General features: G+C 42.0%; 3 protein-coding genes across 3 annotated transcripts; 1 reads left to right on the forward strand and 2 right to left on the reverse strand.

Moving 5' to 3' along the window:
- Positions 1-1,344: 1,344 nt before the first annotated feature.
- Positions 1,345-4,614, reverse strand: LOC100702610 (poly(U)-specific endoribonuclease). The gene is made up of 7 exons (XM_005469502.4): positions 4,461-4,614; positions 2,713-2,872; positions 2,420-2,625; positions 2,197-2,310; positions 2,001-2,107; positions 1,763-1,905; positions 1,345-1,683 (listed from the first exon to the last, which is right to left on the reverse strand). The coding sequence occupies exons 1-7, from the start codon at positions 4,507-4,509 to the stop codon at positions 1,569-1,571; spliced, it is 894 nt and encodes a 297-aa protein (XP_005469559.2). The 5' UTR covers positions 4,510-4,614; the 3' UTR covers positions 1,345-1,568.
- An 8,025-nt stretch (positions 4,615-12,639) lies between these two features.
- Positions 12,640-17,938, forward strand: LOC100709579 (elongation factor Ts, mitochondrial). The gene is made up of 6 exons (XM_019358937.2): positions 12,640-12,801; positions 13,068-13,220; positions 13,325-13,453; positions 13,572-13,694; positions 14,873-14,954; positions 16,637-17,938. Exons 1-6 carry the CDS (start codon positions 12,754-12,756, stop codon positions 17,026-17,028), a joined length of 927 nt encoding a protein of 308 aa, XP_019214482.1. The 5' UTR covers positions 12,640-12,753; the 3' UTR covers positions 17,029-17,938.
- On the reverse strand, positions 17,803-20,532 carry LOC102082008 (poly(U)-specific endoribonuclease). The gene is made up of 9 exons (XM_019358934.2): positions 20,386-20,532; positions 20,153-20,275; positions 19,923-20,042; positions 19,055-19,214; positions 18,762-18,967; positions 18,539-18,652; positions 18,343-18,449; positions 18,109-18,251; positions 17,803-18,029 (listed from the first exon to the last, which is right to left on the reverse strand). The coding sequence occupies exons 1-9, from the start codon at positions 20,432-20,434 to the stop codon at positions 17,915-17,917; spliced, it is 1,137 nt and encodes a 378-aa protein (XP_019214479.1). The 5' UTR covers positions 20,435-20,532; the 3' UTR covers positions 17,803-17,914.
- Positions 20,533-21,224: the final 692 nt, after the last annotated feature.

Raw genomic sequence — 21,224 nt, forward strand, 5'->3', positions numbered from 1 at the left:
CTCCTCCTCCTCCTCCTCCTCCTTCTCTCCCTGTGGCTGAACCCTAAACCCCCTTAACCCTTTCCTAAACCCCTGCTGGCCCCCTGTTGAGCGTGCTCATTGGCTGACCGCCTTCAGGCGTCCCTTTTCCACAGGCCCATTGTCTGGCCCCCATAAGCAGCTTTGTTTCTGCGTGTGCAGCTGGGCTAGCCCGCTCAGCCATTAGCCGCAACACGCGAAAGAGAGAGCGGGATAATATAATTACAAAACAAAAGTCAGGTGGCTCACGAGATCTGCCAGGAGAAGCCCATTTGAGGGAGATGCGAGGACACGCTGGCGGGTGGCCAGCTATAATTTGATTATGAAGTTGTGTGAGTGACAAAAGAAACAATTGAATCTTTTTTTTTCTCCCCCTTTTATTTGCCCCACTGTGATTTAATTTGATTCCACTGGGGCTTAAAAAAGAGGGCAGAGTGAAAAGAGAGGAGATTTACTCTTCTAATTTCCAGAGCCACCAGCAAAGAAAATGTAATATGGTCTGACAAAATAGCAAGAGAAATTCTTCCCTGGGCGAACTTTATTGTCATGTTGCTGCAGCACTTTGACTGCATGTGAGGCCTAAATCAGATGAATTGCTGAAGGCTGAGTTTTCCTGCAGACTGACTGGTCTTGTGCTCTTGTTTTGCATGAATGCACACAGACTGGTGGACAATGGGATCAGTGGCAGATCCACCTCCTGTAATACTTTCTTTAAACAGGGCAGCAAGTGTGTCCCCCTGTTCTGTCGGCAGACCAGAATTTATCCTGTTAGTCACCCTAGATGAGTGAAAGAGTAAAATCAACCCCCATACCAGCTGGACACACACATACACATCCATTTATAAAGGCAGAAACGCACGCACACTCGCAGACACGTACACACACACACATTCTTAACCCCACGCACTGGGGAGTTATACACACAGGCAGCTTTATGGACAGCTGATAAGAACAGGTTTAGCTGGTGGTTACTGTTCAGAGCAGGTCAAGCAGAACAAGATCTGTTAATGTCTCTTTGTTTCTATAGTTCATACTGCAAAAGACTGCATTTTGTTTTCGTTTTTTTTGTTTTGCTCTTACATAAGACAATAAGCAATTGTGTCAAGTGTGCACACGCTCTTATGACTGAAAGGTTAGTGTCAGCGTTGTGCCCGTTCACGGTGTGTAAACGCCCATTTTTTGCCCCATTAGGCACAGCTTGATCGTGCCCCTGGGAGATCGCCACATTCTCATGCTCCGAGAGACTTCTCTGAAAGGTTTCACTGCAGATTAATTGCTGGTTTACCATTTTGTTTATGCAACTAGATAGTCAGAAAGAAACCATCATTAGGAGATAAAGTATTTTTTTATTTATTGCTCTGTATTGTTTTATTGCAGGATGCAGGGACTGTTGAGACAAATTTACATCACATTACATCTTCTCATTTGGGGACTTGAATTTAAGTGCTACTGTTGGGAAAATGATTTCAAAACAATTATATAATGAGTGTAATGAAACACTTGCAGGCAGCGCCGCAATTTGCTTATTGTTTAGGGGGAAGTTTCACTCCCTAAGGGGTTGCGGGATAGGCCGAGCCAATGAACTTCTTCCCATCTCCGTAGAAGGAATTATCCCAGGTGTAAGTCTGAATAATGAGCGTGCTCCCTCCCACGCTCAGATGACACCTGAGGATGATGATAGATAGCAGAAATCAGAACAGATCCACGTGCGATAAGGTGTCACAGGATGTGAACATTTACTCACTGTTTTCCAGGACGAGTGATGTAGCAGAGGCTGTAAATGGCAAAGTCAAATTCTGGGCTGCAGCCAATGACCGCAGAGCCAACCTGCTTGTAGTAGCCGTCCCACATGAACTGCATCCCCAAGACATCAGGGAATGTAGTCCACTGAAGCAAGAGTGGAAAAAAAGAAAAGAAAAAATGAATGCAGTGCTCTTCGTAAACTAAAAGAGTACTTTTAGAATTTTATCGCCAGTGCTTACAGGCCCATTGAAGCTGTGGCTGTAGTAGTTTAGCTTTCCACTTTTTTCAAGAAGATAAAACCGGATCCAGTTGTGGAAACCGGAGACCTTTCCTCCCTTGATCTCTCCTGTTAGAGAATGTGGTTTTAAAATAGTAAAAAAGAAACTACGTTTTCAAATAAATGAGATGTTCAAAAGAAATCTGCTCTGTCCGAACCTGCAAAGATGTGCTCAAAGCCGCTGGAGTCCAGCTGGTTGTTGTTGCGAGAGTACAGACCAAACCACATCATCTTCAGGTCCTGAATGAAGTCTTCTTCTGATTTGTAAATGCCTTAAGATATAAACACAGACATTGAAAACACATGAGGATAACCGTACCCAACCTTCAAGTATTGCCGAGGATGCGTGAAGGTGAAATATTATGCATAAAAATATGTTACCCTTGTTGTAGAGAAAAGCAAACAGCTCCCGTCCCACCTGAGTGTTGGACATGGTTTCCCTGACAAATTTGTCCTGCTCAGCCAGCTGCTGAGAGCTGAAGTTCTCCGCCTGTCCAGTCATCCTGTTGTAGTTGTCCAGCACAGACAGCAGAGCAGCGTAGGTGGGCTTGGAAAAGAGAGCATTCTCGTTCAGGAAGCTGAACAAGCTAAAAGCAGAAATAAAAAAGATTTAGAACATAGAAAAACTGCTATGTAGTGAGAGATTGCTGTGCTGATAAAAGGGCTTTTCTCACGGCTTCGAAGAGCGATCTGTCTCAGAGCTGGTCTGAGAGCTGGCCACCAGAGCCTGAGGGTCAATGACCAAGACTGAGGCTGAAGCCTTGTTTGAGTCCAGAGAATAAAGTCTCTCAGAGATAGACTTGATCTCTGCATCAGTTACCGCACCACCCACATCTACAAAATACATGCACATATGTGTGTTACTGCAGACGTCACAGTACAGATAACAGGAAAGTAAATAAGTCTAAGTTAAGTTAAAAACAGTGTCTGAAATAGTCCAATTTAACTCTGCTTGAGTCAGACATCACATCAGACATCAACTTTCCACAATGAGAACTGGAGTATATTTGTACTCTAGTATTACTTTCAAGTATCAAAATACATCTTCCACCACTGGGTTATACTCAACATAGAGGCAACAAATGCAGTTAGGGAAAGAACAAACTGAGCCTTTTTAATCTCCGTTCATTATATGGACTAGCCCAACAATGACACCTGCTGGACATATACTAAAAAAAAAAAGAAAAAAAAAAGCTTTGCCCATGAGTGGCTGGCACCACAAGGCAATAAAAAGTGTTTAGATTATTTTAGGCAAAAAAAGTAGCAAAAGCATAATATGGCTGGATGGATGGCACAATATAAAAATACTACATTACAACTATAATATGTCAAAAGAAAGAAATTAAGAAATTATAAAGAAAATTAGTTCTCATTCTGCATCTGGATCACGATAAAAATCTTCATGACTCTGAATGTGTCAATTTATAAAAGAAAATTTACTCTAAAATATAAGTGGTCAAAGCACAGTTACAGTTAAATAATTTACATAAAGTTTGTTGTTTAGTCCAGAGGTCCCCAACCTAAAGGTCGGCCCTCCAAGATAAATAATAGGGCGTTGAGATGAATTATGAGAGTTTCAGAGATAAAATTTGCTATTTATTTATTTATCTATGACAGATAATAAGTTAAATTAATTAATAAAAGTAGCATAGTATCCACTTTTGGTAGAACCCTTATCAATTCAAAGAGCCCCACAAATTTAAATCATTCTAAAACACTCTTTTCATCTTAGTTTGCAGCATTAATTCATTGTATTTTTTAAAATATATTTAATCATTTTAAACTAAAATCTAACTAGGAACGAAAACTCCCAAATTAATGAAGGAAATTATCCCCTTAAATGTAATATACAAAATAAGGAGAATTGCCTAAAATGTAATTAGTGATTCAGCTATGATGTTACTGTCATAAAGGACAGATTGAGAAATTCAGATTTTGCGACGCAGGACCCCACAGCCGGCTGTTTTGCTGCTTGTTGGAACTTGTTAGCCGTGTGAAAGCAACCAGGTGTCTGCAACACAGGGGCTGGTAGTGGAAGATTTTGTAGAATGCAAACTGAACAGCTAGTAGTGGAGAGACACCGTCTGGCACGTGAGGTGGGGTCAGCTACGCACGACACATATTTTGGTCTTACTGTAACAGAGTTCGTTGTAGTTGCTACAACAGTCGTTGTACTGGGGGCACAGGGAGTTACAGTGACGCTTGTTCTGAGAGTTATAACTCTCACCACACCTGCCCTTACAAGATGCGGAAGCTAGAAGGAAAATAAATACTGATACTAATAGCTTACCACAAACTCTAATAATGGCAAATACACATGTTTTTGGTATAAAATATTATCAAGAGTCTGGTTCTGTCGCGTACCTTTACCTTTTAATGCAGTGTAGCAGACAAAAGGGAAAAAAAAAAATAAATGACTTACTGCTGAAACCCAGGGTCACACAGAGTACAAGGACAGCAAGGACCTTCATCTTGGCTTAGCAGCAGCCTGATATCTAGGTGAACTGACTGTTATGGCCTTTCCTTTATATCAAAGTGGGGTGTGGTTTTTGCCCAACTACCATCAGAGAGGTAGGGCATACTGGTTCAGGGACCATTTGAGGTGGAGTTAAGTGACAGAGCACCTCTGCACAGGTTACTCAGCTTTAATTCTCCTAAGTAGTATCATGTTGGAACATGATGGCCACACACACATTTTGACCACACCAGCAGGCACCAATATGGCAGCAGGTGCATCACGTTTTTAAAGAAGAGTCTGTGGTTATTGTTGTTTGGGTAATCCCAAAATGCTAAATATACCCAACCACACCGAAGGGCACAGCTTTTAAAATGAGAAAACAATAGTGTTGTTAACCTGATGACGGGAACCCACTAGTAGCAGCACACATATGTATGTCAGCAGCTGATGACTAAGTTGGTAATGAATTGACAGCACCTTTAGAGGTGGTTGAGCTCCAAGGGGATATGGCAGGGGGGACTGTGGCACCCCATAAACTAAAGTGCCCTCACCTCCCCACAGCTGGAGCTCCAGGCCTCCACTGGATTTTTGTTCTTATAGAGAAATTCTCAAGGTGCTTGAAGGAAACTTCACCATCATGTCCTGAACTTGAGAGGGAAACTGCATTCAATTCACATGAATGCTAACTACACCGTTAAAATAGTGGGACTTATAGAAATTTAAACCGGGAGATTAAATGCTTGTGTCTTATTCGCAATGATGCAGAGTACAGCCATTGCTTCTCCACATTGAAAGTAGGCAGTTAAGATAAGATAACTCTTTATAGTCATTGCACAGTCATACCTAGTACAATAGTACAACGAAGTCGGAAACTGTCCAACGTCGGCACCAAGCACAACTAAAAAAAACAAAACACAACAAAACACAATAACTTTTAAATTTTTTAAAAGTGCAAGAAAGCTATGAGCAAAAAATAGGAATGGCTAGATAAATAGATAAAGGGCTATTGCCCTGTTGTAAAAGCTGTCCTTCAGTCTGTTTGTCCGGGACCTCAGCAGCCTGAATCTCCTGCCAGACGGCAGCAGCTTAAACACCCAGTGTCCTGGTCAGTATTGTAGGATGCTGCGTGCCCTCTTGAGACAGCGAGTGCTGTACAGGTCCTTCAGGGAGGGAAGAGGATGGCCAATGATTTTTTGGGCCATATTAATGACCCTCTGAAGTGCCTTTTTGTGTGCCGTGGTGCAGCTGGAGAACCATACAGAGATGCAGTATGTCAGCACACTTTCAATGGAGCAACGACAGAAGACAATCAGCAGCTCCTTCTTCAGGTCCATTTTTCTGAGGATTTTCGGAAAGTGGACACGCTGTCACGTCTTCTTTACTACTGCCAAGGTGTTTGAGCTTCATTGGAGGTCTGTGTCTATGTGCACACCCAGGAACTTGAAGCTGGACACCCTTTCCACACGCTTCATGTTGATTCTGATGGGCTGCAGAATGGTGGTGGTTGAGGTGGTTTGGGCACCTGATTAGGATGCCTTTCTATGGCACACCCATAAGTTGCTGGAGCGGTTGTATCTTGGCTGGCTTGTGAACAACTTGGTGTGCCCCCGTGTTAATTACTCTCTGTGCAGCCTGTTCTCAGTTGTGGGCCCTGCGTACCAAACACCCAGGCAGTAGGAGAGCACACTCTCCACTGAGGAGGGGTAGAAGGCCAGCAGCAGCTTCTGGTCCAGATTGTTCTTCCTCAGGACACGGAGGAAGTGCAGCCACTGCTGTATCTTGGTGTTGTGGGTCTAGGTGAGATCGGTGGAGATGTGGGTGCCCAGAAATCTGAAGTTGGAGACAGATTCCACCTGTTTTCAATTTATAATAAGGGGGGAGTGGACCTACCTGTGCCTCCTGAGCTCTTTTGTTTTAAGGACATTCAGCGTCAGGTTATTTTCTGAGCATCAGCGGGGCAAGTTCTCTACCTCCGTCCTGTACACTGTCTCATCTCCATCAGAGATGAGCCCAACCACAATGATGTAAAGAGCATACTTGACGATGACATTTGTTGGGTGGGTTGGTGTGCACTCATAAGTGTGCAGTAGATCTGGTACTGAGTGTCAGGGGAGGGGAGAGGTGGGGACCGAGTAGGTCTGATTGAGGCTGGTTGGTGAAGAAGTCTTTGATCCAGGAGCAGGTGACAGGGGGAATATGAAGATGGTCCAGTTTTTTGGTGAGGATGTCTGGGATTATGGTGTTGAACGCTGAGCTATAGTCCACAAAGAGTATCTGCACATAGCTCTCCCTGTTCTCGAGATGGCTCAGCACTCTGTGATGGTGATGGCATCCTCCATGGACTGATTTGCTCTGTAGGCAAACTGGTGAGGGTCAAGGGGGTAGGGTAGATCGTCTCTGATGTGCTGACACTGACACTATCCGCTCGAAGCACTACATGACTGCAGATGTGAGGTCTATAGGTCTGCAGTCATCGAGGCTGTCTATACCAGTTTTTTGGGGGACGGGAATGATAGTGGAGGCCTTCAGACAGGTGGGAACTGTGGCATGAGTCAGGGAGAGGTTGAAAAGCCTTGTGAGGATCACTACCAGTTGGTCTTTGCAGGCTTTAACCACAGCCCTTGGGATGCCATCAGGGCCGGCAGCTCTCCTGGGGTTAACCACTCGCGGTCTCCTCCTGACCTATTGTTTCTGATGGATGGATGGATGGATGGATGGATGGATGGATGGATGGATGGATGGATGGATGGATGGATGGATGGATGGATAACAGCCAATCTGGTTGATGACCAATGTTCTGCAGTACTAGTATGCAGAATGAAAACTAGTACCACCCTCTGTTGAGACCATGTCAAACTGCAGTGACTCCACTGCATGAAGGAGTCCAGCCACTGGCTCCATCTGGATCTAGCTTCACGGCTTTTTAGATTCATGTCATTCCAAACAAAGTGTCCTTTGGATTGAAACACCAACTGTTGCAACATTGGAACAAATTATCCTGTTAGCAAATGATGCTTAATAAAAATAAGAAGTTAGAGTGAGAGATGGTGTTTTGAATGACAAATTAAGAGCTCATGCTTTCCACTTTATTGTCACTCAGTGATTACTTTTGTATCTGAAGAAAAGCAAGAAAACTGCTTGGTTAGGTTAAAAAATGGCCATGGTTTGAGCCAACATCTCTTTGAAACATTTGTCCTGCACGTTGAAAAATGACGTGTAAAGAAGTCTCAACATGTGATGAGTTGGAGCTCACTATCTCAAGTCACACTGTCACTACGACTGATGCATTACACATTACACACCTTGTGAGTTTTGCTGTTATTTGAAGCTTGGTACTGCAACACAAAAACAGGCTGGTTCCCCAACCTAAGTCAGCCAGTGAGTCTATGTGGTGGTGGGCTGTAGTTTTCCTCAGCTGTATAAAGAGAGGTGGCTGAGGGAGTTCAGGGAGCAGTGCCAGGTGGAGCTGGTTAGTACAGCTGCTGTGCATTGATTATTAAAGTTTTCTTCCCTTATGGAGTGTGGCGCTGGGACCAGTCCATATATACACATACACCGACACGCCAGCTGTGAGACCTTGTTTGAAAGCAGTCTTTTGTGTTATTGTTGTAAGTTGTGTGCTATCAGGAATGCCAGGCATACCACGAAGGAGCACGCGGTCTTTATGTTGTTTAAGTGTGTGTGCGGTTAAAAGAAAATAATGAATTACAAATTCACTCGAACAATCCGAAAGCAGCACTCACATTACCCAGACCCATAAGACATGTCACTTCATCACAATTGCACCTTTTATGCAAAACACACCAGTGTGCTTTTTGAGGTGTTATCTTAATTAATTATGTATTTATATGAATAAAGTCATTTTTGGATCCCTTTTTTAATATTTATTGATCTATTTAACGATAAAGGTCTCCAGTTTTTTTCTCTTCAATGGAAACTACATTTGGTTATCACACGGAGCTTTAACACATAAAAAATATCAAAGCTCATAACATATATGTTATAAGTTGTTTTTTTATATATGGAATTTGCCTTGAAAAATAATGTAATTTCCATCAAAGTCATTTGAAGTACATTTATGCATTATGATGGGACCCTCTCTGATTTTTCCACCTGAATGACCAGATGCTGTTTTTCACAGGGTTTATGTGAGATAACCCAGAATAGCTTACACATTTCAGTATCTCTCATCATGTGGAGATCACATGCTCAAATGCACTCGCTGGCTGAGAGTGCAATCATGATTTAAAGCCTGGAAAAATTCAGTTTTGAAAGAATCGATGCCTTGAAACGAAGTTCACTTACAAAGAAAACTAAATCTGCAACAAGCACTGGTTTGGATTTTTCTTGGGATGCCTGATGACATGTAAATGTTTGATTTTCCTACCCCTAAAGTACACATGAGGGTTCATGCCAAATAAAAATAGAACTTACATTTTTTGAATATTTTCTCAAAAAGATCAACCTGATTTTTTAAAATTTAAACTCTGGAAAGTGCTACAAAATTGCTGTTTAGCCTTTGGGCTTTAAACCTTTGAGAAACACATAAAATGTTGTAGTGTTATAGTTGTAGCCTGTGCTATAGTGCTATAGCCTGCAGCGTTATGTTTGATCGACAAATTTTCAACACGATTTTGAACATTTATATTGAAAATTTTCAAAATGATGAAATGAGGGACAAAAAATTAGGCAGTTTTGAGTTCCTTTAATACAATAATATTTTATAGTGGAAAAATAGTTTTAATGAAGGGAGCATATTTTGATTTGTCACGCTAAAGGTCACCGAGTACACAATGCATACTCAAAATCAATAAATTGCCCCAACTTAGCCATCTTAAGTGCTTTACTCAATTTTTTGAGGCAACGAGTTTGCATAGTTTTTTTTTAAGGTCTGGGAACTAATTAGATTATACAGTGACTACTGAGCAGTTGTTGGCTGTCTAGTGTCTAGTGTGAATAACAGCCTTATACCTGGGAGGATGCCAAATTATGACCCTACTACCCAAATTTTACAGCAGGAAGACACGTCAGACCAGGCAACATTTTCCAGTCTTCTACTGCATAATTTTGCTGATCCCTTGGGAATTGTAGACTCGGTTGTCTGTTTTTTTTTATCAGACACGAGTGGCACCCTCTATGGTCTTATGCTCCTCTAGCCCATCTGCTTCAAGTTTTGACGAGATGCTCTTCTCCTGTATAGCTTGGTTGTAGCAAGTGTATATAAGATACTATAATGGTCCACTTGATAGTCATATTTCATTAGAGCCTTGTTACAATTTTTTTTTTTTAAATTTTGGTTCTTATAATCACAATGCAAAACACCGGGGGATGAAAGTGAAGTTCAAGAGATGGTTAACACAAGGAGAGAAAAATAGAGGAGAAGAAGAGAGAGAAGGGGAGAGAGAGGAGAAATGCTTCAGCACCCATTGAGAAAAAAAGAAAAAGAAAACAGCAGAGAAACCACAGCAAAAACCAACATATGCATAAATAACAGTGGCAATGTTACTTAACAGCACACAGTACTGATAATACAAGATATTTTTAGAGCCAGCAACAGTCCAAGATAGTGTGTGTCTGTAAGTACCTGTGTGCATGAGCGCACTTCATAAGGTGTTCATAAGATTTCTCCATGTATTGTCTAATGCTGGGTGTGAGGACACCCCCACCCCCACACCCCCAGGACCTGAAGCAGACATGGCCAGACGGCCAGCTCCTCCTCCCGGCCTCCAGCCCCGGATGGTAAACAGAAAACAGGCTGCAAAAAGATGCTTCACCCACTCATATGTAGTGTTGATGTGTGGTTGCTTTAAAGCGTATTTCAAACAGAGGGCATGGCACGGACCCTCTGCCAGAAAACATCTGACGTATCCCTAGAACACTCAATGTCTACATGAAATTTACGATTAAGGAGTGGGCTGAATGAACAGCCCAAATCTCTAAATTTTGCATAGTGTCACAGGAAAACTTACAGAAAATGAATATTATCATTGCACATATTATAACCCTAATTTAATCTGATGCTTTTTAACATGCTGCTGTTAGGTAGAATGAAAGTTGGTTCTTTTTGTCTCTTTCTGCAAATATAACATGTTTCCAGTGAACACTTGGACAAAGCTGATGTCTTTAATATGCAAGCTGCAATATGCATTACATTTACATTGATGTAATGAAGAAAATAATGCAGTCTTAAGCTTGATATTCCAAGCTAAACTAAATTATTGTTGGATGTTTATCTGCACTTGCAAAGATATTTCCAAACTTTTGGATTAATTAATTGCATCCTCTTTATTAAGAGCAGAGAGAGAATTGTGTTGAAAATCAATTGATTGGTTTTTGTATATAATTTTCTTTCAGCTTTAAAATGTTCATGCAAAAGAATGTGACTCTTAGGTTAAGCTAATTTTCAGAGCCATACTATTTGAGATAACAGTTTGTTAATACATTTGAGGCTTTTACTTTGCACTGAGGTAACAGAAGCTTTTATGGATGTCTGAGTTGACAGACGATTCACATCAGCAGTCACTGGATTGTTGCTCTTGCCCTTCATGCATTCATTAAATTGCAGTTTGTGGTGCGTTTTCAGGTGGTTTAATGCGTTTACTGTGTCCAAACAAACTCAATTGTGATCTGCTTCTAGAGACAAACTGTTCACCGTCTGCTGTGCCAGACATTTGAATTTTGCTTCTGTTATCTGTAGTTTATCACTGCAGTCAAGCACATTTGGGAAAATTCAGCTTGTGCAGTGCAGTAAGCAGCTGTGACTGGCGAGGACGTCATCAGGTGGTGACATAGGGAGCGCTTAATGTTTGCTTTGTGTTCTGTTGACAGACCCTGCATTTTCAGTATCGGTCAATCCATAGCTTTCACGTGACATGACAGCTACTGGGACACGCCCACCAGTCCTTTCACTGTGCAGCCATTCTTTTAATCTTTTCCAGTTTAACTTGGCCTAAATGGGAGATGTTGGATTTAGGCATTTAGACTGTGCTATCAAATCCATTAATCAATGTTTAGAGCTGCCAGAACAGCAGAGAGTATGGCACCAACACGAAAGCACATCTCTCCTAACCCCACTTTACAGGTTAAAATCCCACCAATCCCTGCTTCTCCACAGCGAGCCCGCCTGTCAGTGGCGGCTTGTTTAATCTGAAGGAATGATTTGGCTGACATTGCAAAAATACTTAACTTAACTGACCACTAGATGTCACCAAACTGGAGCTCTGGAAGACACATCGCCATTTTCAGGAGTTTTAAATAAAGAATATGGATCACAATTCCCCAAAATTTGTCATTTCTCTTCATATCTTTTGTTTTTCCTATGATGTTGTACCTGCCAGTGTAGTGAGTCGGTCACATGACTGAAAACTATGAACAGAACCAGCTCTCTTATTGTATGTATTAATACAAAATAAAGTGGAATAGTTTGATAAATATGTTAAAAGATTGAAACCTTAATCTTTAAAGTTTTATCATTTTCACAGTCAGAGCTGAGGTCACATTCATGCAAACTGTAAGTGTTTACAAGTCAGTTACATCAAGCTTGTCTCAAAAAAGGATTTATCCCTCTCAAAATAAAACAAACTGAGGCGTAACAGCAGCATACATATAATAAACAACAAAGCAATATATGAGTTGTTAGTCTTTAACATTCACTAATAATGTTGTTGTTAAACAGAAGCATCAACTGAGCCTTTATTTCAGTATAGGTGTGGTAAGTTTAGGTGATGCTGAATGGAAACCACAGACATCATGGTTGATAACCTACTATTAGCTCTCTAGTCAGTTAGTTTCTAATCTAGTCTGTCTTTACATTTTCATTACTATATGAAAATTGAACATTTGTTAAATTGTTAATATGTTAAATTCTGTGGGACTCTTCTGCCCTTTTTGCACATTTCAGAAACAATAAAAATACTGAACCCGCTCAATTATTTTAACTCTTTTCACACTACTAATATATATATATTTCATATACATGCTAATATGTATAATGCATAAATAATTAAGCATGGAAAATATGTAGTTAATAGTAGGACTAGCTGGGAACGAGGGCCCAAAAATCAAATTCTGCCCAAGGCTCCTCAAAACCTTGGGCTGGCTCTGACAATACAGAGCAGCTGTCCTCCGGTACGCTAGGTGGCGCAGAAGTGCAATAAGCAAACAAACATTTTTGTCCCTGGACGGCTTCCTTTCACAGCGTGGACGTCAATGACATTCTGAGCTTTCATAAGATTGCTCACTTCTGCTGGATGCGAAGATGTTCTTAACCTTTTTATGCAGAACATTAACAAGAGATGTCGCAAAGGTAAGCGGTAAGCGCAGGATTGACGTTTAACTTTAAACTCGTCTTGGTTGTCTCGCTGATTAAGCCTCCAGCGTTTGTGGGGCATCTTTAGTGAGTTAACTTTGCTAATTCATTCTCATTTCATAGCCACTTGATACCACAGCAGAAGCAAAATTTACTATAAACTGGTGTTTACTGTGACAACTGGCATCTGATTGGTCCTCAAAGACATAAATGTGGCTGACTTGTTGAAGTTGTGGTGTGTGCTTCTCATCTGTGTCTCTCAGGTCAGTGTTGGCCAGCATGTGCAGTCTTTACACACGGGATGTCAGCTGCTGGCAGCAGAGAAAGCCCTCCTCATGAAACTGCGGAAAAGCACCGGCTACACTTTCATTAACTGTAAGAAAGCCCTGGAGAAGTTCGATAATGACGTAGCACAGGTGAGGGCCTCTCCTAATCTCTGTCAGGTGCTGTTCAGCATTGTTACGTCTTTGAAACTAATGACCTGTGGGACTGTTTTTAATGTAATTTGGCAAATGTTCAGGCAGAGACATGGCTGCATGAGCAGGCCCAGAAGGAGGGCTGGAGCAAAGCAAACAAGCTCGAAGGTCGCAAAGCCAAAGAGGGCCTGATCGGCGTGTTTGTGGGGGACAAAGCTGCAGTAATGGTTGAGGTAAGCCCACTGGTGTGGGGATTCACTAGCCTACCTACTCCTCCTAGTTCTTCTCCCTTTTTTTTTTTTTTTTTTCTCAACAAGTTGGTCTTTTGTCTCTCTGTTCTTTTTGATGCAGGTGAACTGTGAGACAGACTTTGTGGCACGCAATGAGAAGTTCCAGCAGCTGGTTAAGGATGTGACATTTGCCACCCTGGCCCACCACAGAAATAAAACTCAAAGTCAGCCGGGATATGTGAAGGTAAAGATGCATGCTGAGGCCTGGGAGTAGAAATAAATGTTATTTTTTATTTCATAAATGTTAATGGAAGCAGAGCAATGGACTTCTATGCACCTTGGAGGTAGGTGAAGTCTAAACTAAACATGATTTGGCATGTGGCCTTCAGACAAAACATAATAAAAATGTTTTAAATAGAGTAGGTATGAACCAGAAAAAACGCACAACAATACATCAGCAATGAGGTACATCAACATGACACCAAGCAATGGAGCACCTACAGGGATGAGCATGGCAACTGGTCAAGCCGCTTCAGGCAAACGTGAGCTGTGTACAGCCATGACCAAACACTGCTAGTCGTTCATTTAAACTGAAACTGTGGTGTGTTGAACATCCTGTTGTGCCACACAAGTACTTGAACTCTTAAAACTGATTTGTGCAACAACTTTTTGATACACCAGGGTTTATATACATGTCAGTGCTGACAGAGTAACACTTACAACACATGCCAGATGAGAGAATATTGCAGTTTCCTTCAAGGATGCTTCAGGGAACCTGGGAAACGCTGATGATGTTACCCATCTCCTTAATTAGATAGTTCCTCTTGACCAGGCCAACCTGAAGCTGCATAATCATGTGTCCAACCCAAGGTGGAATGAAACAAACCGATCACAGAAATGAAGCCAGTGCATGGTCCAACCTTAAATCTTCACTCTAATCAAAATATGAGCTAAAGTGCTGCATTTTCTTTAAGAACAATTGTATTTAAAAAAAAATAAATAACCTCACACGCCTCTGGCTATAAATTTTTGATGCTACCCAGTCATATGCAAAGTATTAGGCTAATGGGTGGCCCACCTGCCACTGGGACACCAACTTTAATACAAGAGCAGTAAATTTAAGTCAGAGTAATGCATAATATTGCAAAGTAACCACATCCCATTACCAGTTTACATTCCCTTTTTGTGTAAATAAATACATTTTATATAAATGGGTGACTGTACATACTTGTGAGTAATTTCAAACTGAATTTGTGTCATTACTGTGGCCCACCTGCAGAACTTTCATAGCCCACCAGGGGGCCCCAGCCCACACTTTAGGAATCACTGCTGTAGTCACTTAGACACTCCTGAAGAAACACTAAACTACACATTAGCCTTGTTTAGCAGTCCTTACACTAACAAACTGGCTTTTCTTTTCAGAGTGTCCTATCAAGCGATGACTTAAGCAAACTCAGCGTGGGTGAAGGAACCTCACTAGCTGATCAGGTGGCTCTCACTATAGGTCAGTACTTTGCACATGGGTCATATAACATTGCAATTTGTTAAAATTATGGTTTTCTGTTATTCAGACGTTTCAGTTTTATGCTTGAGCTTAACAGAAATATAAGATGGAGAGAAATGTGGTACACACATTTAGACTGCTCAAAAAAATAAAGGAATATGTTAAAAACACATCAGATCTCAATGGGGTGGGGGGATCATGCTGGATATCTATGTATCTATATATCTATAAGGATGCCAAATTCTTTGATGAAAAGGAAAATTATCAGCCTACAGAGGCCTGAATTCAAAGATGCCCTTAAAATCAAAGTGAAAACATTATGTGGCAGGGTAGTCTGTCTTACCAAATTTTATTGCAGCAACTCAAAATGGTACTCACTAGTCCTGGGGGATCTCCTCCCAGATCTGGACCACAGTGTCACTGAGCTCCTGGACAGTCTGAGGTGTTGACTTGTGGGGTCAGATGGACCGAAACATAATGTCCCAGAGGTGTTCTGTTAGATTTAGATCAGGCAAGTGTGGGGGACGGTCAGCTCTATCAAATCCTTCATCTTCCAGGAACTGTCTGCTAACTCTCGCAACATGATATCGGCCATTTTCATGCACTAGGATGAACCCAGGATCCACTGCACCAGTGTAGGGACTGACAATGGGTCCAAGGATTTCAAGGATAGCTAATGGGAGTCAGGGTGGCATTGCCTAGCCTTCATATACCACCACTGACCCACCACCAAACCAATCATGCTGAACAATGTTGTAGGCAGCATAACCTTCTACACGGCTTCAACAGATCCTTTTGCATCTGTCACACATGCTCAGGGGGAACCTGTTCTAATCTGTGAAAAGTACACAGTGCCAGTGGTGGACCTGCCAATTCTGGTATTCTATGGCAAATGCCAACTGGGTTCCACGGTACATAGAGCCAGCTAGGGGACATTAGGCCCTCAGGCCACCCTCATGAAGTCTCTCTGATTGTCTGCTCAGACACATTACCATTCACACCAGTGGCCCGTTGTAGCTTTGGCAGTGCACAAATTCCTCCTTGCACAAAGGAGCATAGAGACAGGTCCTGCTGATGGGTTAAAGGACCTTCTACGGCTCTAGCCAGCTCTCTGGCAGACACAGCGATCCTTCTGACAATGACACATACGAATGTTACATCATAGAGGAGCTGGACTACCTGTGTAACCTCTATAGGGGTCCAGATATTGCCTCATATTACCATGTTAATTTAATTAACACCAAGCAGCTGAAACTGATTAACAACCCCCTCTGCTACTTCACTGACCAGACCAATATTATACTCTGATTAAAAAGTGTTCCTTTAACTTTTCTTGAGCAGTGTATGAAATATTACAACTCGATACATTCAGACTTTGGCTGTTAAATTGATGCAGTAGGCTGGATGTTATTAGGCAGTTAAAGTTTTGCAGAAAAGTTGCTAGGTTGTTCATTCAAGTGTGAAGCTGACATGTTTAGGTGCTGTCAGATTGTCAGGAAGGAGTGCTTATCTGAAAGTTGAATAAATACAGCTGTTTTGGTTTGAAACAAAAAATGTAAATAGAAATATAAGCGGAACAAATTTTGAAATTGTCAAGTTTTTGAATTGTTGCTTAATAACATGAAAATGAACAGTCTGTTTCAGCAGGCTTCGGTTTTATATTGGTGCCTCTTGCTCCTCAGGTCGCCTTGGTGAGAACATGTCTTTGAAGCGGGCAGTGACGGTGGGCATCCCTGCTGAGTGGAAAATTGGTTCATATGTACACGGCGGCATCAGCACCCAGACCGAGGTAGCCATGGGCCGTTATGGAGCCCTGGTCATATTTCAGGGTGGAAAGGAAGGAGAGCAGGAAATGCTAGGTCGTAAACTGGGACAGCATATAGTCGGAGAGTCCCCTTTGTCTCTGGGTAACATGGATGACCTGCCCTGTGGCGAAAGTGAGACACGCCTGCTGCCTCAGACCTTCCTGGCAGACCCCAGCAGGACTGTGGCACAGTTCCTCAGAGGTCAGCAGGCTCGAGTGCTAGACTTTGTCCGATTTCAATGCGGCGAGACGACTGAAGACGCAGAATGAAGAGAGGGGAAATTGTTCATCCAGCTGAATTTGACATGTCTTTATTTTGTGTGTGAATATAATTCAGGTTTTTGTGTACTCTAAGACTGAGGTATCACAGTCACACAGCATCATGAATTTGAAAGAGTATGTGCGCCCACAAACACTGGTACCTGATGAAATGACCAATCCAACAATAAAATCTTTTTCCTGAAAAACCTGTCTTAGTATTTAATTTTATACACTATTCTGTGTTCTGTATTTTGACACATAAATATAAATTTTTTAATGAAAAGGTTTAGTGGTTTAGTAATTATTTTCAAAAATTATCAAAAATTATCTCTATATATGACGAACCTCTTGCTTTGTAACCTAACTGAACTTACATCCATCTATCTTCTTCTGCTTATCCGGGGCCGGGTCGCGGGGGCAGCAGCCTAAGAAGAGAAGCCCACCACCTCCAGCTTGTCCGGGGGAACACCATGGCATTCCCAGACCAGCCAAGAGATATTATCTCCAGCGTGTTCTGGGTCTGTCCCAGGGCCTTCTCCCGATGGGACATGCCTGGAACACCTCGCCCAGGAGGCATCTTTGTCAGATGCTCGAACCACCTCAAATGGCCTCTTTCAATGTGCAGGAGCAGTGGCTCTACTCTGAGACCCTCCCGGATGGCTGAACCATCATTAGGAGATAAAGTATTTTTTTATTTATTGCTCTGTATTGTTTTATTGCAGGATGCAGGGAATGTTGAGACAAATTTACATCACATTACATCTTCTCATTTGGGGACTTGAATTTAAGTGCTACTGTTGGGAAAATGATTTCAAAACAATTATATAATGAGTGTAATGAAACACTTGCAGGCAGCGCCGCAGTTTGCTTATTGTTTAGGGGGAAGTTTCACTCCCTAAGGGGTTGCGGGATAGGCCGAGCCAATGAACTTCTTCCCATCTCCGTAGAAGGAATTATCCCAGGTGTAAGTCTGAATAATGAGCGTGCTCCCTCCCACGCTCAGATGACACCTGAGGATGATGATAGATAGCAGAAATCAGAACAGATCCACGTGCAATAAGGCGTCACAGGATGTGAACATTTACTCACTGTTTTCCAGGACGAGTGATGTAGCAGAGGCTGTAAATGGCAAAGTCAAATTCTGGGCTGCAGCCAATGACCGCAGAGCCAACCTGCTTGTAGTAGCCGTCCCACATGAACTGCATCCCCAAGACATCAGGGAATGTAGTCCACTGAAGCAAGAGTGGAAAAAAAGAAAAAAATGAATGCAGTGCTCTTCGTAAACTAAAAGAGTACTTTTAGAATTTTATCGCCAGTGCTTACAGGCCCATTGAAGCTGTGGCTGTAGTAGTTTAGCTTTCCACTTTTTTCAAGAAGATAAAACCGGATCCAGTTGTGGAAACCGGAGACCTTTCCTCCCTTGATCTCTCCTGTTAGAGAATGTGGTTTTAAAATAGTAAAAAAGAAACTACGTTTTCAAATAAATGAGATGTTCAAAAGAAATCTGCTCTGTCCGAACCTGCAAAGATGTGCTCAAAGCCGCTGGAGTCCAGCTGGTTGTTGTTGCGAGAGTACAGACCAAACCACATCATCTTCAGGTCCTGAATGAAGTCTTCTTCTGATTTGTAAATGCCTTAAGATATAAACACAGACATTGAAAACACATGAGGATAACCGTACCCAACCTTCAAGTATTGCCGAGGATGCGTGAAGGTGAAATATTATGCATAAAAATATGTTACCCTTGTTGTAGAGAAAAGCAAACAGCTCCCGTCCCACCTGAGTGTTGGACATGGTTTCCCTGACAAATTTGTCCTGCTCAGCCAGCTGCTGAGAGCTGAAGTTCTCCGCCTGTCCAGTCATCCTGTTGTAGTTGTCCAGCACAGACAGCAGAGCAGCGTAGGTGGGCTTGGAAAAGAGAACATTCTCGTTCAGGAAGCTGAACAAGCTAAAAGCAGAAATAAAAAAGATTTAGAACATAGAAAAACTGCTATGTAGTGAGAGATTGCTGTGCTGATAAAAGGGCTTTTCTCACGGCTTCGAAGAGCGATCTGTCTCAGAGCTGGTCTGAGAGCTGGCCACCAGAGCCTGAGGGTCAATGACCAAGACTGAGGCTGAAGCCTTGTTTGAGTCCAGAGAATAAAGTCTCTCAGAGATAGACTTGATCTCTGCATCAGTTACCGCACCACCCGCATCTACAAAATACATGCACATATGTGTGTTACTGCAGACGTCACAGTACAGATAACAGGAAAGTAAATAAGTCTAAGTTAAGTTAAAAACAGTGTGTTTTAACTCTGCTTGATTCAGACATCACATTTAAACTGCTGTTTGGATCACCACACAAACCATAAAACATCAGCTTTCCACAATGAGAGCTGGAGTATATTTAGACTCTAGTATTGCTACTTTCATGTATCAAAATACATCTTCCACCACTGGGTAATACTCAACATAGAGGCAACAAATTCAGTTAAAGAACGAACAAACTGAACCTTTCTCCTTTCATTATATGAAGTAGTCCAACATTGACACCTGCTGGACATATACTAAAAAAAATCAAATAAAAAGCTTTGACCATGAGCGACTGGCACCACAACCCAATAAAAAGTGTTTAGATTACCTTCGGTAAGAAAAGTAGCAAAAGCACAATATGGATGGATGGCACAGTATAAAAATACTACATTACAACTAGAATAAATCAAAAGAAAGAAATTAAGAAAATTAGTTCTCATTGTGCATCTACATGATGATAAAAAGCTTCATGACTCTGAATGTGTCGATTTATAAAAGAAAATTAACTCTAAAATATAAGTGGTCAAAACACAGTTACACTTAAATAATTCAAATAAATTTTGTTGTTTAGTCCGGTCAGCTACGCACAACACATATTTTGGTCTTACTGTAACAGAGTTCGTTGTAGTCGCTGCAGCAGTTGTTGTACTGGGGGCACAGGGAGTTACAGTGACACTCGTTCTGAGAGTTGTAACTCTCACCACACCTGCCCTTACAAGATGTGGAAGCTAGAAGGAAAATAAATACTGATACTAATAGCTTACCACAAACTCTAATAATGGCAAATGCACATGTTTTTGGTATCAAATATCATCAAGAGTCTGCTTCTGTCACATACCTTTACATATTGCAGCGTAGTCTGAGCAGCAGTCATTGTAGCGCTCACACGCTGGGTTGCACTGGCACGAGTAATTGCTGTCTGTTCCATAACCACATCGTCCCTGACACGAGTCCAGCGTATCTGGAAACAAACCGGACAGACTGGTGTCATAAACACACTGACATCCTTGTTCTGCCTGTAATATGATCATAATAAAAATGCAAAGATGGGTTAAAAAATAAATGATTTACTGCTGAAACCCAGGGTCACACAGAGTACAAGGACAGCAAGGACCTTCATCTTGGCTTAGCAGCAGCCTGATATCTAGGTGAACTGACTGCTATGGCCTTTCCTTTATATCAAAGTGGGGTGTGGTTTTTGCCCAACTACCATCAGAGAGGTAGGGCATACTGGTTCAGGGACCATTTGAGGTGGAGTTAAGTGACAGAGCACCTCTGCACAGGTTACTCAGCTTTAATTCTCCTAAGTAGTATCATGTTGGAACATGATGGCCACACACACATTTTGACCACACCAGCAGGCACCAATATGGCAGCAGGTGCATCACGTTTTTAAAGAAGAGTCTGTGGTTATTGTTGTTTGGGTAATCCCAAAATGCTAAATATACCCAACCACACCGAAGGGCACAGCTTTTAAGACAGCACAAAAGATCATCGGCTGCCCTCTCCCCTCCCTGATGGACATTTATTCCTCCCGCTGCCTCAGCAGAGCAGCAAACATTATCAAGGACAGCTCCCACCCTGGTTTCAACATGTTCAGCCTGCTTCCCTCAGGGAAGCGCTACAGGTGCATCAGCACAAAAACCCACAGACTCAAAAACAGTTTCTTCCCCAAAGCGATAACCACCCTGAACTCACACATGCACCGATAACACAGCCCCCCACTTCCCACTTCCTCTATGGACCACCACTGTGCAATACCAATTCTATGTGCAATACCTCAACTGTATATATGTCTGTGAAGGTTCTCAGTCATCCAGGTCATTGTAGTCAAAGGAGTTTGCAAAGAAAAGTTTTGAGTTCCCTCCCCAGATGCCTTAACACCCACTCACATCCTGGGCCATCTGACC

This window comes from Oreochromis niloticus, linkage group LG5 (assembly GCF_001858045.2).
Source record: "Oreochromis niloticus isolate F11D_XX linkage group LG5, O_niloticus_UMD_NMBU, whole genome shotgun sequence".
NCBI classification, from domain to species: domain Eukaryota; kingdom Metazoa; phylum Chordata; class Actinopteri; order Cichliformes; family Cichlidae; genus Oreochromis; species Oreochromis niloticus.

What these genes read in the sequence shown, in the direction of transcription:
- LOC100702610 (XM_005469502.4), bottom strand. Translation starts at nt 4,509, where the DNA reads ATGAAGGTCCTTGCTGTCCTTGTACTCTGTGTGACCCTGGGTTTCAGC. An exon ending in TGCTTTTCTCTACAACAAGG is followed by an intron (nt 2,311 to 2,419) that starts GTAACATATTTT and finishes TTATATCTTAAG; the next exon opens with GCATTTACAAATCAGAAGAA. An exon ending in CTTTGAGCACATCTTTGCAG is followed by an intron (nt 2,108 to 2,196) that starts GTTCGGACAGAG and finishes ATTCTCTAACAG; the next exon opens with GAGAGATCAAGGGAGGAAAG.
- LOC100709579 (XM_019358937.2), top strand. Translation starts at nt 12,754, where the DNA reads ATGTTCTTAACCTTTTTATGCAGAACATTAACAAGAGATGTCGCAAAG. An exon ending in TAACAAGAGATGTCGCAAAG is followed by an intron (nt 12,802 to 13,067) that starts GTAAGCGGTAAG and finishes TGTGTCTCTCAG; the next exon opens with GTCAGTGTTGGCCAGCATGT. An exon ending in TCGATAATGACGTAGCACAG is followed by an intron (nt 13,221 to 13,324) that starts GTGAGGGCCTCT and finishes GCAAATGTTCAG; the next exon opens with GCAGAGACATGGCTGCATGA.
- LOC102082008 (XM_019358934.2), bottom strand. Translation starts at nt 20,434, where the DNA reads ATGAAGGTCCTTGCTGTCCTTGTACTCTGTGTGACCCTGGGTTTCAGC. An exon ending in TGCTTTTCTCTACAACAAGG is followed by an intron (nt 18,653 to 18,761) that starts GTAACATATTTT and finishes TTATATCTTAAG; the next exon opens with GCATTTACAAATCAGAAGAA. An exon ending in CTTTGAGCACATCTTTGCAG is followed by an intron (nt 18,450 to 18,538) that starts GTTCGGACAGAG and finishes ATTCTCTAACAG; the next exon opens with GAGAGATCAAGGGAGGAAAG.